Source organism: Gopherus evgoodei, chromosome 4 (genome assembly GCF_007399415.2).
Source record: "Gopherus evgoodei ecotype Sinaloan lineage chromosome 4, rGopEvg1_v1.p, whole genome shotgun sequence".
Lineage (NCBI taxonomy): Eukaryota > Metazoa > Chordata > Testudines > Testudinidae > Gopherus > Gopherus evgoodei.
In genome coordinates, this window is record NC_044325.1 from 69857731 (window position 1) to 69873201 (window position 15471).

The 15471-nt window shown below is 44.4% G+C and overlaps 1 protein-coding gene across 1 annotated transcript in view; it reads left to right on the top strand.

Annotated features, from left to right (window-relative positions):
* Positions 1–15471, top strand: part of MAP3K9 (mitogen-activated protein kinase kinase kinase 9) — a 61505-nt gene that overhangs the window by 22630 nt on the left and 23404 nt on the right. The window contains exons 4-5 of the mRNA XM_030559670.1: positions 9864–10012; positions 14921–15096. Coding sequence (XP_030415530.1) covers positions 9864–10012; positions 14921–15096 — 325 coding nt within the window. The remainder of the gene's footprint in view (positions 1–9863; positions 10013–14920; positions 15097–15471) is intronic.

Genomic DNA, 15471 nt, shown 5'->3' on the forward strand with positions numbered 1-15471 from the left:
ACTATTGTAGATGGTGTTGAAAACCAGGACCTTTTGTTACCAAACTCCAAAACTACTGCCAGCTGAGCTAAAGGAGTAACTGTTTGCTGTAAATAAACAGCAGGCTCTTATCATTGATGCAGACCAAACAAGGAAGGAACATGATTATATGTACTTTGCCAGTTTTCAGTGTTGCATATTTAATGCAAATCACTTTAACTTTTTGTTCCTCAGTTTCCTATCTATATAATGACGATATGAAGCTTAGAGTTTATCAGTACAAGTATTTTTTGATGTTGGTGCATGCCTTTAGAATACATGTGCTGCACCAATGTAAAAAGTGACTTGCAGCAGTGTGGCTGAACCAGTTCAGCTTATTCATTACCTTGGTATAACAAATCTGTACTAGAGGTTTTGTACCAAACCCCACTAAACCTGTGCAAAAGATACTTCTGAGGGAATTCTGCATCTAAAAATTCTGCATGTTTTATTTCTCTAAATAACACAATAGAATCACACCATTTTCAATTATTTTGATAATTTATTTCAAAATAGACATACTTGCTGACAGGTAACAATACAGAAAACAAAAAAGATTCAGGACATGTTTTTTGACCAGTTGATTCCTTATTATACGTATTAGCCCATCTATATGGCAATACTAATATTTCCTTGTATGTCAAGCACAGAAGACTTTTTATGATGTGTCTACACAGCCAACTTGGGCGTGCAGGGCTCAGGCTGCAGGGCTGTTTTCATTGCTATGCAGACCTCTGGGCTCAGACTAGAGCCGGAGTTCTGGGACCCTCCCACTCTTCAAAGTCCTAGAGCAGGGGTGGCCAACCTGAGCTTGAGAAGGAGCCAGGATTTACCAATGTTTATTGCCGAAGAGCCATGGTAATATGTCAGCAGCCCCCTCCCCCCTGCCACTCCCAGCACCTCCCCCCCACGTGCAGCCCTGCCAATCAGCACCTCCTCCTCCCTCCCAAGCAGCAGTTTCTTCTGGTGTAGGAGGCTCTGGGGGAGAGGGGAAGGAGTGAGGGAATGGGAAGGGGTGGAGTGAGGGCAGGGCCTGTGGCAGAGCCAGGAGTTGAGCTGCGAGCGCTCCCCGGCACGTTGGAAAGTTGACGCCTGTAGCTCCAGCCCCTGAGTCGGTGCCTATACAAGGAGCCACATATTAACTTCTGAAGAGCTGCATGTGGCCCCGGAGCCACAGGTTGGCCACCCCGTCCCAGAGCCTCAGCTCCAACCCCAGTCTGGAAGTCTACACAGCAATGAAACAGCTCCTCACCCCAAGGCCTGCAAGCCCAAACTGGCTGGCACAGGCCAGCCACAGGTTTTTCTTTGCTGTGTAAACATATCCTTAGGAGTGAAGTTAGGCCATGATTTGACACAACACTTTAAATATGTGCATAAAGTATCCCCACTGAAATTAAGGCTTTGCCAGGTCGGGACCTTACTGGATGGCATAGCTAAGTAGTACTCAGCATGTCATCGTACAGTCACTGGTCTAAAACTGAAATTGCTGCAGACAATAGAGTAGAAGGGCAATGGGAGTGGAGGTTCCAGCACAGCGGTGCAGAATGCAGGCCCTGGCTGCATGGAGGTGGGGGATAATTCTGTAGCCCCTGCTCCCTCCCCGGGAGATGGATGTGGCAGTAATGCTGCACCTCACCCTGACACAGCACAAGGGACGGGCCTGCCCTTGAAACACCCGAGGGCCATACCCATCCTCTCTGGGTGCACTGCGATAGTGAGCAAGAGGGACAGAGTCTCTCACGCACGTCCAGCCTTGCTGCCTGTTCCAGGGGTGGGGCAAGCAGGCTCTGTTCAGCAGGATCCAACTGTGGAGGTGCTTAGTGTGGAGGGATCCAGGTGTGGGGTGAGAGGGTTCTGTGTGAGGCAATCTGGGTGCAGGTAGATTGACAGATGGTCTGAATGTGGGGGAATTTGGATGTACAGAGGCTTGTTGGGGGGTTCTGGGTGCAGGGAGAATGGGACTTGGGTGGGTCAGCAGGGGAGTCTGGGTGTGTGAAGATAGGGCTCGGCAGGGCAGTCTGGGTGCAGAGGGCTCATCATAGGCATCCAGGTGCTGGAGGAGTGGGTCTTGGGGTGGAGGTCCGGGTGGAACCGGTTGGCGCTCAGTGGAGTTTGAAGGGGGCTCAGCATGGTGGTCCAGGTGCAGGAGGAGTGGGGTTCAAATGCAGGGGACTCAACAGGGGTAGGGTCTGGATCCAGGGAGGTGGTCTGAGTGCGGGGGTGGTGTCTGGATACAGGGGGTGGGGTGTGGCGAGGGGGCAGGCCTGTGTGTGTGTGTGTGAGGGTGGCGGATGCATGGGGGTCGGGTGGATGGCGTGGCAGCTCCTTATTTAATGATCCCTCCCCAGCAGTTAGGGAGCAATGGGTGCTGGAAGCAGCAGGATTGTTTGCAGAGCTTCTTGCAGCTGAGGAAGGTTCCTAGGGATGGGTCTGACCCAGCCCCAGGAGTGACCCATGCAGAGGAAGAGGAAGTCCTGTCTCCTTACCCAGTCCAGCTGGGGCTAGCAGCTGTAGCCTGGTTCACCATAGGAGCCACTGGCTGGGATATCCCCAGTCCTGCCCCTCCGTGACTCTGGGCACACTGCGATAGCATGCATGAGGGACAGTGTCTTGCATGCCCAGCCACGGCCCCTGAGATGGTGATTTATGTCTCTCCTGGTTGCTCTTGATGTCTGAACTAGACCTTGCTCAGGAGCATTTCCTGGATGGAGTGTATGAATCAATTATTCTGCAGGGAAAGAGTAAAATCTGCAGGAAAGCATTAATTCTGCACTTGCGCAGTGGCATAGAATTCCCCCAGGAGTAAAAAAAAGGTCAGTGTAGACAAGACCTTAATGAATGTGTATATCATGTTGAGAACCTATGATAGCTATGCACAGTATTATAATCCTCCTGTGAGTCTCTCCCCCCATTTTCCTTGTTTTACATCTCTCAACTACAAAGTCCTGTCTTCTGGCTACCAGCCTTCTCACAGAGAACAGAATGAATTTCCCTTTGTAGCCATCTGTGGTATTCTTTAGTTGGAGAGGTTCGCTGGTGAGAGTGCCACAATGTTCTGCCTCTCCACAGGCCTGAAATATTTGTTGCTTTTGTGGTATTCTTAGCCCTGGCAACAAGATACTGGCACTTGTAGGATCACAGTTGAGGTGTGTTGGACAGAGCATGGTCCAGTTGGGCATTGGGCCCTGGCCACGTGGTGTCTGAGATACACGTATAGAGGAGCAAATGCCAACCAGGCAATATTGTCATTTGCAAGCATTAGGCAGTTCACAAACAGACACAATTAAAGACTCTTACTCCCACCTAAGCATGCTGTTCAAATCCCTGACAGGATAGACTTTTTTTTTTATCCTATTAGACATGTCTCTCCCCTACACCACTCTCCTGGCCAATCACTGCCAGATTGGAATTTGGCTGATAAGCATCCATACAATTAATCTCTACAAGAACAACAAAATTAGCTGTCTCCCTTCCTGAGAGATGCAAACTCTTTTATCCCAACACCTTCCCTAAAAGGTCTCTTAATTTATTGGACAAGCTCCTGTCTGAATGGGGGTCCTAGTCTTTTGCCAGAGATCTTATCCAGCTCATCTCCTTGATGCACAAATGCACAGGTAGCTGTTGGAGAAGATGCTTTTTATAGGCCACAGCAATGCTCTGAGGAGTGGTTTCTCCCACTAGTGCCTTAGTTAGGCTTTCTGGTAAACAAGACTTTGCACTTACCTAGCTTGCATGCCTTACTATTATCACGTACTTTTTTATGTTGCAGTAGCACGTAAGGGCCCCAATTATAGACGATGCTGTACAAACACATGACACAGTCCCTCCATCTGAAGCTCTCAATGTACTTTATAGACACGTAATTCTTACAACATCCCTCTCAGGTAAAATAGATATTTATTTCCACATTGCAAAGGGTGAAAAGGAAGCGCAGAGATTGCAACTTGTACATAGTCATACAGTAAAGTAGATATCAGCTGGGTACTGTAACTACTTAACTATGATTCCTATCTGTTGTTTGCCACCCCCAAACATCACTGCTCATGCCTTTTTATTTGTAGGTGTGGTTTCTGCTGGTATCTAATACCTTGCTCTTGTATGGTACCTTTCATCCATGGATATAGCTCACCTGGAAAAGGGCATGTCCAGCAAACTACTTCAGTATTTGAATGTTGTTTTATAGGACATTACCCCTATTTATTCCTTGGTGCATTTTCCTTTCTCCCAGATTCTGGAATGCTCAGCTGTTTTTTAGAAACATCCAAAAATTGGTGTTTGGTGGGGGGAAGGGAGGAATCTCATAGTAAATGCTTCCTCAGAGAGCCATTTTATTAGTGAGGAGAAGTGCAAGACCAGCAGGCCATATAGGGGTATAGCACGGTTTTTTCCATTTTCTCATGGAAATTTCTAACTGCTACGTATACTTCACTTTGATACACTTACACTTTTTACAATAATTTTTTTCTTTATCCGTGTCAGTGATATTACCATAATGCAGGAAGTGATGCCACAATATCACCTAGCCTCTTTAATTAAATATATACAAGATGCATGTGTGGCACCTTCAGACCAGTTATCTGCCCAGAATTTTAAATTTTCACCTGTGGGAATAAAGTACTGGAATCATTTAGATGTGTCTGACTAGCAGATGGAGAGGATTCAGAGGCTGAGTATTGGATATAGAGGCTTATACTTACCTTTTAGAATGCTAATTTGAATCCAGGCGAGTCTGTTGTGACTGAAACAGACTATGTGAAATGAGTCAGTGGTGGCAGTTCCTATCCCAGTGGATAGGTACATATCTCATGAACACTGTCCAGCCACTATCTCAAAATCATTAATTATCCTCTTTGCTTGCAGTCTTAGGGCATGGCTACACTTGCAGGTATAAAGCACTTTCAGTTAAACCAGCCTTCATAGAGTGCAGTCGGGAAAGTGCTGCAATCTGTCCACACTGACAGCTTCAAGCCCACTGGGTGGCCACATTTGTGGCACTTGCAATGGCATTGGAAGCGGTGCATTATGGGCAGCTGTCCCAGCATGCAAGTGACTGCAGTGTGCTTCTAAAATGGGAGAGGTGGGGTGGAATGTCACAGAGAGTGTGGTGTGTGTATATAGGGGGGGAGAGTGGGTTTTTGAGGGGCTGAGAGCATGTTAACATGCTGTCTGATAAGACAGCAGCAGACCTCCCCCCCCCCACGCCTCTCTCTCTCACAGCATTCCACAGTAAAGGCTTGCATGCCAACTGTCAGAAACAGAGCTTAAGGAGATTATGAGACGTTTCCAGAGGCCGATCAGAGCACAGTAACGCAACACCTCATTCACACTGATGCCTGTGCATTGTAGCCAAGGTGCAGCAAACGTTATTCCTCTCGCCGAGGTGGAATACCAGCAGTGCTGTAGCCGTGGAGTCAAAGCGCTGTATGTGCCTTGCCAGTGTGGATGGGGAGTGAGCTAGTACACATGAGGCTCCTTTACTGCGCACTAACTCACAAGTGTAGCCAAGCCCTTAGCAGAAAAACCAAGAAGTCAGTAGTGAAGTTAAACTTCCCTTTCAGCTTCTGTGGTGGTCCCTCCAGGTCAGGGTTGAGTAGGGCGGGATTGGGGAAGCTAGCACTGCATGCTATACCTGTTCTGAGGATAAACAGTCTCCCATGCTCTCAGTCTAGTACTATTTGTCAGCACTAAAGTATAATCAGGATTTTTTTAAAATGAAGTGAGATTTCATTCTTAATAGAAAATGTCAGTTTTCCCAGTGAGTTTTACATTGGGAAGGTGAAGGAACTGGCTGCAGGGGGAGCGGGGGGGTTTCCATCCTTTAGATCCCCTGTCTGACTTTGCTGTCACTTGTTTGTGGGGGGAATTCCTTTTTCATGTTAAGTGCAGACTCTTGGGGGAGGCAGAGAAGGAAAACAGGGCACTACTGACATTTCAAAATAAAAACCAGAGAGGAAATTAAGACCTTTGAATAAGTTCAGAGACATCAGGGAAGGTGGCAATATCACTTAGCCCCTCTGACTCCCTGAAAATCCACTGAGTAGGATTGAACCTGATGGTTAAATGGCTTAAAGGATTACTGGATTACTAGGAGGTGATTGATTATTCATATGAACGTTGGTTCACTTGGGTGTGCAGTCAGTATTCTGTGGTTCCTGTTGTAATTAAAGTCCAAACAACACTTCAGAATGCTGTAAAGAGATCTGGGCCTCATCTCCTTTTCTATCTCCTTAATGGGGATAGAGAGTCTCTCCTGCTGTTTTTCCTTTCAATGTGTTAACCTCTTCCATCCTCTGGTTTCTGTTTTATGACCACCAACCTTCTGCTTGAGAGGGGCTGAAAGACACTGTGTTCAGTATGTATCAATATCGCTTCTTAATTAGTTGGAAAAATGCAGCCTTCCCTTACCATTTGGGACTGAGAACATTGTCTCCAGAGAATTCTGAGCACCCTACAGAAGAGATGGTGACAGGATTGGGAGCAGGAATCAAAATCATGTCTCCTGCAAGCATTTTAATTCAGCACAGGATTGCTGGAATCCCATATTTGCCCATCCCCTCTGCTTTTTGAAATTTCCCTCAGAGGGAGTATCATGTTCATAACACTTGCCCAGCAGCATTGATAGGAGCAGCAGCTGTAGAGAGAGACTGTTGAGGGACCTGGTAAATTTCACTCTGCTGCTACTCCTGGGTGAGGAAGAAAGACCGATGTGTAGAGTAACATGTGTGATCTGTTGCTGGAGCTACTCCTTCAGGGAAACAAGAGAGACAGACTACTTGTTAGTATTGGGCAATGTCCCCTTGAGCCTCTTATCTCCTTAAACCTCTGCATCTGTCTCATAAAACTGAATCACATGACAGAGCAGTGTATGGTATGTTGGGTTGAGTTTCCTTCTACTGTATTATGTCACATCAGTTGCTAAATAAAAAACAGGACATGATTCATATTCCAACTTCACATCACTTAAAAATTTCCCTTATGGCTTAAATCGGATTTGGTGCTTCCTTTTTTTGTGTTCCTGTCAGCGCTAAATGGCTTCCCTCTTTCATTCCAGAGATATTTCAGTAGTAGATGAAGTAATAGCTATAATTTGAAAAGTGCTGTGGGATGCTTCTGAATGAATGCTAAATAAACAGTAAATTGTGAATGGTACATCAGTTCACATACAGTAGGACCTAGTTGTATCACATGCTCTCTAGTGTCAATAGTGGAGCACAAACCAATTCTGAAAGTCACTGTGTCCAGTACAGACGCATCTACCTGGTTCAAGACACTTCAGATTATTCCAGATGTGGGTACCTGCTTGCCTGGGGATATGGTCTGAAATGGTGTTTCACTGCCAAGCCTTTCCTTAACCACAGCATAGGGAAAAACCTCTAACAGCTGAACTTCCATAAATAAAGTTGCTGCATCAAACACCGGTTAGCTGATATGTCACCACTGCTGGCAGAAGTGCCTCTTATGGGAGCACTCTTTCTTGTGATAACATCGTAGTTGATGGTTAATGTTCAAAACCCAGTACAGCTGCTGGTAACTCAGATTTTTCAGAGTGATGAGGTCCACTCACTATAGTGGTGCCTCTTGCTGACCATCATGGGGATTAGTTCTGCCAGACAGTGCACCCTCTCCATGTGATGCCTCTCCCATCATCTTCTCTGCCTGCAGACCTGCATCAGTCCAAGTCCTCTTCATGACTCGGCCCTCTGGCCGAGTCACCATCTGTATTTCCCACTTCCAGGATGGGTACTACTGTTCAGTAGTCAAGCAATTTCCTCAGTGGTGAATGGGGGGACCTGGGCCCACCCAATACTCTGGGTCCTGACCCAGGGACCCTGCAGATAGCAGCCTCCTGCTGTGTCTCTTTAACTTCCTTCAATGGTGCTTCAATTGACAGGGCCACTTCCCAGTGGCCCCAGCACCTTGTTTTCCCTCTTCTCAGGGCATTCAGTCAGCAAATCCCAACAGCCAGCCAGAAGAAGTTCCTTGTTCCCCTGGTCCCTGCCAGCAACGGTTCTGTCCAAGATGCTGCCTTTGCTGCAGCCTGCTGGGAGCACAGTTCTCACTCCTTAGGCTCCCCGCAGCAACTCACTGTCCTCCGCTCTGTATTCTTTCGGTACTAGCTCTCTGGGCCCTGACTGGCGACTCCTTGCAGCCTCCCTCCAATTGGCTGCTTCTTGTGCAGCTTTCCTAGGCTCCTATGAGGACTCACCTCCCTTGCTCCTTTCTGGGAGGGGGTGTGGCAGGCACACAAGGCCTCCATTAACCCCTTCCACTTGCGGGTGTGATGAATACTCCATCGCACCCCTACAGACTTGCCAAGTCTATTTTTTCCCCCTTTTCCACTGCCATATTGCCCTTTCTACTACTAGCCCTGCTTTCCCCTCCTGATACCTGTCTCAAGGTTCATTGCAGAGGGATTTCATAGGAAATCAGAAAATCATTTGTATTTAACGACGACAAAAAAGGCAAGGCACTATAGTGTTTTTGAAGTTGTCATTTCCTGTTTCCCTAACTTCTCTCATAATTTAAATGATCCAGATGTAGACTTTTTCTTATTGACATTTTCAGGGTTAATGAAATCCTTAAACTAGGGTAGTACTAATAGGCATTCCACCTTCCCATTTCTTGGGGCTTATTGTCATGAAAAAGAGAATAGGACTAATTCTGAAAGTATGGCATGTCAATGTACATATTTATTTTTTGATTTATATACCAGACATCTAGCTAGCTCTCTGCTCCCCATAAACACAGTCAGCTCTCCACATTGCACTTTTGTAATAGCATAACTTTAAAATGGAGTGGCATCTGGTTCTGAAGTTTGTACCTGAGTGTATTGAAATTTATGCAAAAATATAATTTGGCAGGCTTATTACCCCCTCCCCCCAGTTAGGCTGTTGCGTGGATTATGTCACTACACATCCTCCTTTAAGGTTCACTAGCGTATTATAGGAAAGAGCTGGCATCCCTCCCACCCATCCCTCAGGTGATCAGTACTCAAGTATTTTGCAGGAGTGGTGTAACAAAATATTTATTTCTGGAGCACCACATTTAATCATAGATCAGTCTGTGTCATTAAATTGCCACAGAAGTTACTTCTACAGGCTTGTGAACCAGAATGATCAGAGAGACCACAAATCGCTCTGCCTTCAGAGCAAAAAGTAAAGCATAGCCACTTCTTTGACCTAGCCATCCCAAATCTGTACAAGCATATACAAGCTATCTTTTGGGATGATGGAGAGGTACAGAAATCCATCAAACTGTGATTTGGAATTTTAGGTACTTGAAAACTACAGTAATGAGCACAGTAAAAATATTTGGAAGACTAAATTCTGTCTAAAGAAAAAATTTCTAGTGTCTGTACAGATCCACATAGACTATTTTGCTACATGCTCTACTTTTAGAGAGTTTAGATGGTAAAATTAAGAAACCTTTACACAGTTTTTTTACAAGAGTATTTACTGCTCAAAATGAAAATGGTAAACTGCTCATTTAAAAAGAGTGAAACCCTAATTGTTGCTATATTGACTGTGCTTCTGTAACTTTGACAAATCAGGAACCCTGTCACATCCTCGGGGAAAGGGAGTTTGCCAAAACAGGACAGCTAAATTCAGGAAGAGGGGGCTGCACAGATTAATACTGGCCAAACATCCCACAAAAGCAGGTGGTCTGTGTACAGATGTACTAGTCCATTTAATTTTTTTCTTTGTTTGTAAATGTTGGATTTATTTAGTATCCTCTAATATGTGAGGCAGTCTTGATAAATAAGAGAGTCTTATGTCCTCTTTTTGCTTGAGGTTTATTAGTGTTCGTTATAGCCGTACACGCACTTTCTGTCTCTCTCCCAATAGTTACGGTGTGCTGCTTTGGGAACTGCTAACTGGGGAGGTACCATTCCGAGGAATTGATGGTCTAGCAGTTGCATACGGAGTTGCCATGAATAAACTTGCCCTTCCGATCCCATCCACGTGCCCAGAACCTTTTGCCAAACTCATGGAAGGTAAGAGCCAATTGCAGTGGGAGAGATAGTGTTTATGTATTTTTCTTGAGTGCTTTCCATGAGTGCCTATTTTTGTAGGTTTCAGTAGCTCAGACCACAGAATTAGATGTTTTTTTTCTCAGTGGACCATGTTATTACAGAAGCCATACTAAGTCTGCTGTGACAGTTACTGTATCATAAGACCTCTAGGCTGCAGAAATAAAAGCCTTTATGAAGAGGGGAAGGGGATGATGTTGTTGTCTTGCAGTCTTGATTGTGGTTGATGAGCTTACACCAAACCCCCAGATCCAAATACCACCACATTTGGAATATTTGAAATCTAAGTCCACTTCTGAATTTTGCAGCTTGAGCCTATTGATAGCTAATAGTATTATCACTATTATATATAATCAGAATGATCTAGTGAAGAGGTCTTCAGTCTTTGGGGTGCAGAGTAACATTTGGGTGGGGCACAGCTGGGGCCCTCACCAACCCGCACAGGGGGTGGGGATGGAGTGCCTCCTTTGCCCCGCACCTGGAGAGCCGCCGCTAGCTGCAGCTGACAGCCCCGTGCTCAAGGTTCTGGGGCTCTGTGCCCAGCCGCAGCTGCGGGCCTCAGCCCCTGGCTGAGGGTCTGCTCCTGACTCCAGCTGTGGCCCCAGCCTCTGTCCCCTTGCCCCTGTCTGCGTCCCCGCTCCTGGAGCCGCAGCCCACTCCCAGCTCTGAGGGGGGGCATAGACAGAGGTGAGGGGGGCGCAAGGTAAAAAGTTTTGGGGACCACTAGTCTAGTGAATTGAACTCTTGGCTGGGGATCAGAAGGTTGGTGTTCTATTCCTGCTGTGCCATTGACTTGATGGGCCACATTAATGTATTTTGTAATCAATGGAATAGTACCTGCTTGCAGTATTGACACAGTAATTGAGATGAATGCTACCTGCAGTACACTGGTGGTAAAATGGGCCTGGTATGTGACTTTTGATGAGTCATTTATCTCATAAAGGAGGGTTGTTAAGCTTAACGTGTATATAGTACTCTCAAAATGTAAAGTTCTATATAGTACTAGTGCTAAACGTCATCTGTATCCCCATCAATCTGGTAATGTCATACTCAAATTTTTGGGGGGATTTAATCATGACTGTGACATGCTGAAAAGCGCAGGTGGTTGAAGGCTTTTTTAAAATAAAAAATTATCAGTTTCCAGAGGTGAGTTATAGTACGAATATAGTACCAAAGGAAGGAATAGTCTTTTGTACGGTGCAATTCAGGTGATGGCCCAGATGGGTTCTCTGGCTATTATAACTCTGCAAATGTCCCCTAAGCCATCCACTCCAATCCAGTTCTTAATTTTTATCAAAATATGTATATAGAATTCTAAAAGAATGCTTAGAACTTCTATTTTGTGCCTTATAGCTGAGGCTCTCATAGCGCTTTACAACCATTAAAGAATTAAACCTCACAATCCTCCCGTGAGTCTGGTAGTATTACCTCCACTTTACAGATGGGGAAAACGGAGGCATAGAGAGGTGAAGTGACTTGTTAAGTGTCACCCAGTGAGTTTGTAGCAGGACTGGAAATAAACCCAGTTTACTGATTTCCCCCTGTTAGTGGGATAGACTTGCCTTTGATTTAAGTAGGTGTCACTGAGAGGTCTGTCTGCTTCTGGAATACTATTGTCTTTCTCTGTCCTTTGATACAGATTACAAACACAGTTCAATTAATAATCTAGAATTCTGCATAATGGTTTGCTAAAACAGTGAGCCGTAGGATTACAAACAATAGAATTGCAGATATAGTACATGCATCTGCATTACTACAACTATGACCGTAAGTGACCGTCTGGTTACGAAATTGGGAGCAACTTGTCAGGTGGATGTGGTTACCAAGAAACTACTGTAAATGAACACTTGAAAGTATAGTAGCCACTAAGGGTGGAAACAATGTAACTTGTTCACTGAGATTCCCCTGGTTAGATACACAGGACATACAATGGGAACAATGGGAATCAGATTGTATGCCAGTGAATTTAAGTACAGCACAAAGAATGCAGTGCAGCAAGCTCCATCTAAAAGAGCTAATGACAACATCAAGCAGTCATAATTCAGTGCATTTTTTACTGACAGTGTTTCTTAGGAGAAGGGAGTCAGTTTCTTAAAATCAAACGTGGGTGTTGGTGAGGTGGAAAATATTGGAAGGTGTGAAATAGTCATATGCCCTATACTTCAGCCCAATACCATAGAGCAACCACCACTTCCACTTTTGAATGTTAGCTTCATGATATCCAGGGAGAACAACTGGAAGAGAATAAGAAAACAATCACTTTCCTCCCCCTTAGTCAGAATTGTTTGTCAAAAACACCATTTCCCTTCCTGGTGAACTCTGGTTCCCCTAATGCTGAATTTCTTTTGAATTACTGCCCTGGTGGTCTTTACTGAGATGACAAACATGAACTTGCCCTCTTCAGAGAAAAGATTTGTAAGTTACAACTGTCCTCATTAGTGCAGATAATGGCAGCTCTAGGCCTGGGAAAATAAAAGCCATGGACCACCTGCAGCATTATCAAGCTCACTCACTCATGCACTTGGCTGGCTGCAGCACTTTGTTTTACACTGGATCATGTTTGCTTTGCCATTCTTAAAAACTGGGATAGAGGGGCAGGGATTATGCCCTTGACAATTTTTCTGTATCGCCCATCGTCACTAGTTGGTCAGCAGCAGGGAGGCTACAAAGCAGTTTTGGATGTCCCTGGTTCTGCACATAGATATAAGAAGCATCTCGTGAGCTATAAAAAATGTTCATTCCTGTGTTGCTTTTGGGACCCAATCAGATGCCTAAAGAACAGCATCCTGATGCACAAAATCTCAGTATCAAAATTCCCAAATGGAGAATTGCAATAATTTCAAAATTAAAAAAAAATAATGCAAAATCAGAATCCCAGCAGAGTCGAAAGGGATAAGAAATAGGAGTTCAGATTAATCCCTGGTTTAATTGTGTTAAATTAATAGAATTATTGCAGGGATGAATTTGGCTCGTGATGTCCTCTAATCTAAATGGCAACTTTAAAATTATAAAGCATCAGTAGAATATTTAATGTTCTTGGAATGTTCTAAACTTCCTTTTTTTTTCCTTCAAAAAAGCAAGCAATTTCCCACTTTTTTGCACAATTTGCACAATTTCCCTTGGCCATGTGGGAAGCCCGTGCTTCAGCCCCTCCAGGTACTGGTTGGAAGGAATGGTTACATTTACACATTGGGAAGACTTTCTGCATTACAGCATGTGTTTCTGCAGCTGTGGGGGGTTGAGGTGGTTGTACTCGGCCACCTCTGGGACTATGGTCATGTGATAGGCCTTTCCTATCTGACTTCTTGTTGGGGATTGGCATGCAGGAGTTCTCTAGCATTAAAGGGAATAAGTGTATTGCTCAGGCAGGAATCTGCAAAGACTGCACTAGAAGACAATATGAAGATTACAGTAGGAGAAAAAATGTAGAATGAAAAACTGACATTTGCTGAGGAAGGGGGCGTACATTTGAGGTGAAGGGGTTGAATGGTTGGGATTTTCCTGGTCGTGAGAGTTTCAGATCATCCACTTAACATGATGGTATTTTTAAAAGCAGGGTCTTGGTAATTTAAGAGTTTGATTTTATTATACACCATTCTTTATTTAATATCTCTGGTCCACATTATCGTAGTACCTGAGCATCTTTTATATACTATTGCCTGTTAGCAGCGGCTAAGAATTGTACATGTGGTAAGATGGTGCCTTAAATTTTGTATTTTGGGAGCTATATAATAGAATAATTCACTGCATTTTGAGTTCACTTTTTGAAACGTGGCAGCTCAGATCTGGTTCAGATTAAGTGGAAAAAGTGACTTGTTCTTTGCTCATCTAAAACAAACACACACCACACAACTGGGTGTCAAGGACTGACTGTGTCTGCCGGGGATGAGAATAGCAAGGTATATTGCAGATCAGAATTGAAGATATATAGAATACATCTTCACTGCAAGGTTAGCTCAGGCTCTTACTCAGTTGTTGCCCCTCACCTCCCTTTCATCCACACAATCAGCCCTCTTACCTGTTAGGTGATTCTTTCTACCTCAACTAGTTGGCGTAGCTGGTATGGGTTAGAGCCCAGCTTTGCTTTCACTCAGACTGGTAACCTGCCCACTTTGCAGTGAGGTTGCAGGCTAAATCACAAGAGTGCTAATAGTCCTTCAAGCCTTCTCACAATTCCTTCTGTGCGCAGGAGGACAGATGAGTTCTCCTACAACTCACTGGAAAATAATCCATAGAGTGGCTCTAGCTGCAGCACAAAGAGCTATGAGACATGCTCACAGAAATCCTAGCAGCAAACATGGGGGAGCACAGCACCAGTGAGGACACAATAACTTGGGTATGGCTTTGTATTGTGGCTGCTCACACCCAGTGTAGGCTAACTTAAGTACCATTCATCCAAATTAACTCTCCAATGAAGTGCAGAAGAAGCTAATACTAACCCTTGATTCTCTATTCCGAGCTATGCTCTCACAGCAAAACTAGTCTCTGCTCCATAACCAATTAGAGTTTAAAGCAAAGTATTTGGGGGAAATATTTATGCTGTGTGGTTTTTAACAAGCTTTGGTAGTATAGTTATCTATAAATTGAGTCAGTCTCTAACAATATTTCAGTTAGTTAACATCTATATTTCAGTAGCATTTAGAAGCCACCGAATCAGGACATATTTAAAATGACAGTCTCTGCCTGAAAGAGCCTAGTCTACAAGAGAAGACACGAAGATGAGGTTGGGGGATGGGAGAGGCAGGGTAACAAAAATGCGATTGTGCACAATTCTTAGCCAGTCAGAAGGAGTAAACACAACTTACTACCTGCTTAGTCTCTAACCTACTTATTCTGATGTTTAACAACTTGCTTGCCTTTGTCCTCTTTTAGACTGTTGGAATTCTGACCCACACTCACGACCATCTTTCACCGATATACTAGACCAACTCACTACCATAGAGGAGTCTGGCTTCTTTGAAATGCCCAAAGATTCCTTCCACTCCTTGCAGGAAGACTGGAAGCATGAGATCCAGGAGATGTTTGATCAGCTCAGAGCCAAAGAAAAGGTAAAAAGAGAACAACATTCCACTCTCATGTTATCTTGGACTGTGATCTTGTCTAGTTTTGCAGCCTAAACAGGTATCATCTTTGTGTGTTAGTTTCTTTTACTGGCATTTTTAATATGTACATAAAGGGGTTGGAATGGGAACAAATTAGGTTGTAGTACTCTTCCATGCTGTGTCCACGCTTAAACTCTGCCTGCTTGTGACATCAAAATGAGAGTCCAGTCATAAATATTGAAGATTTTCCATAATATGATAGTCCCTCTTCATTTTTCCATGTGTCACCTGGCAGTGAAATTGTTAACAATCGTGACAAATACATTATCGTTAGGCTTAGATGTCAACACTCAAATAATATGGAAGAGGCAGTTCACATTC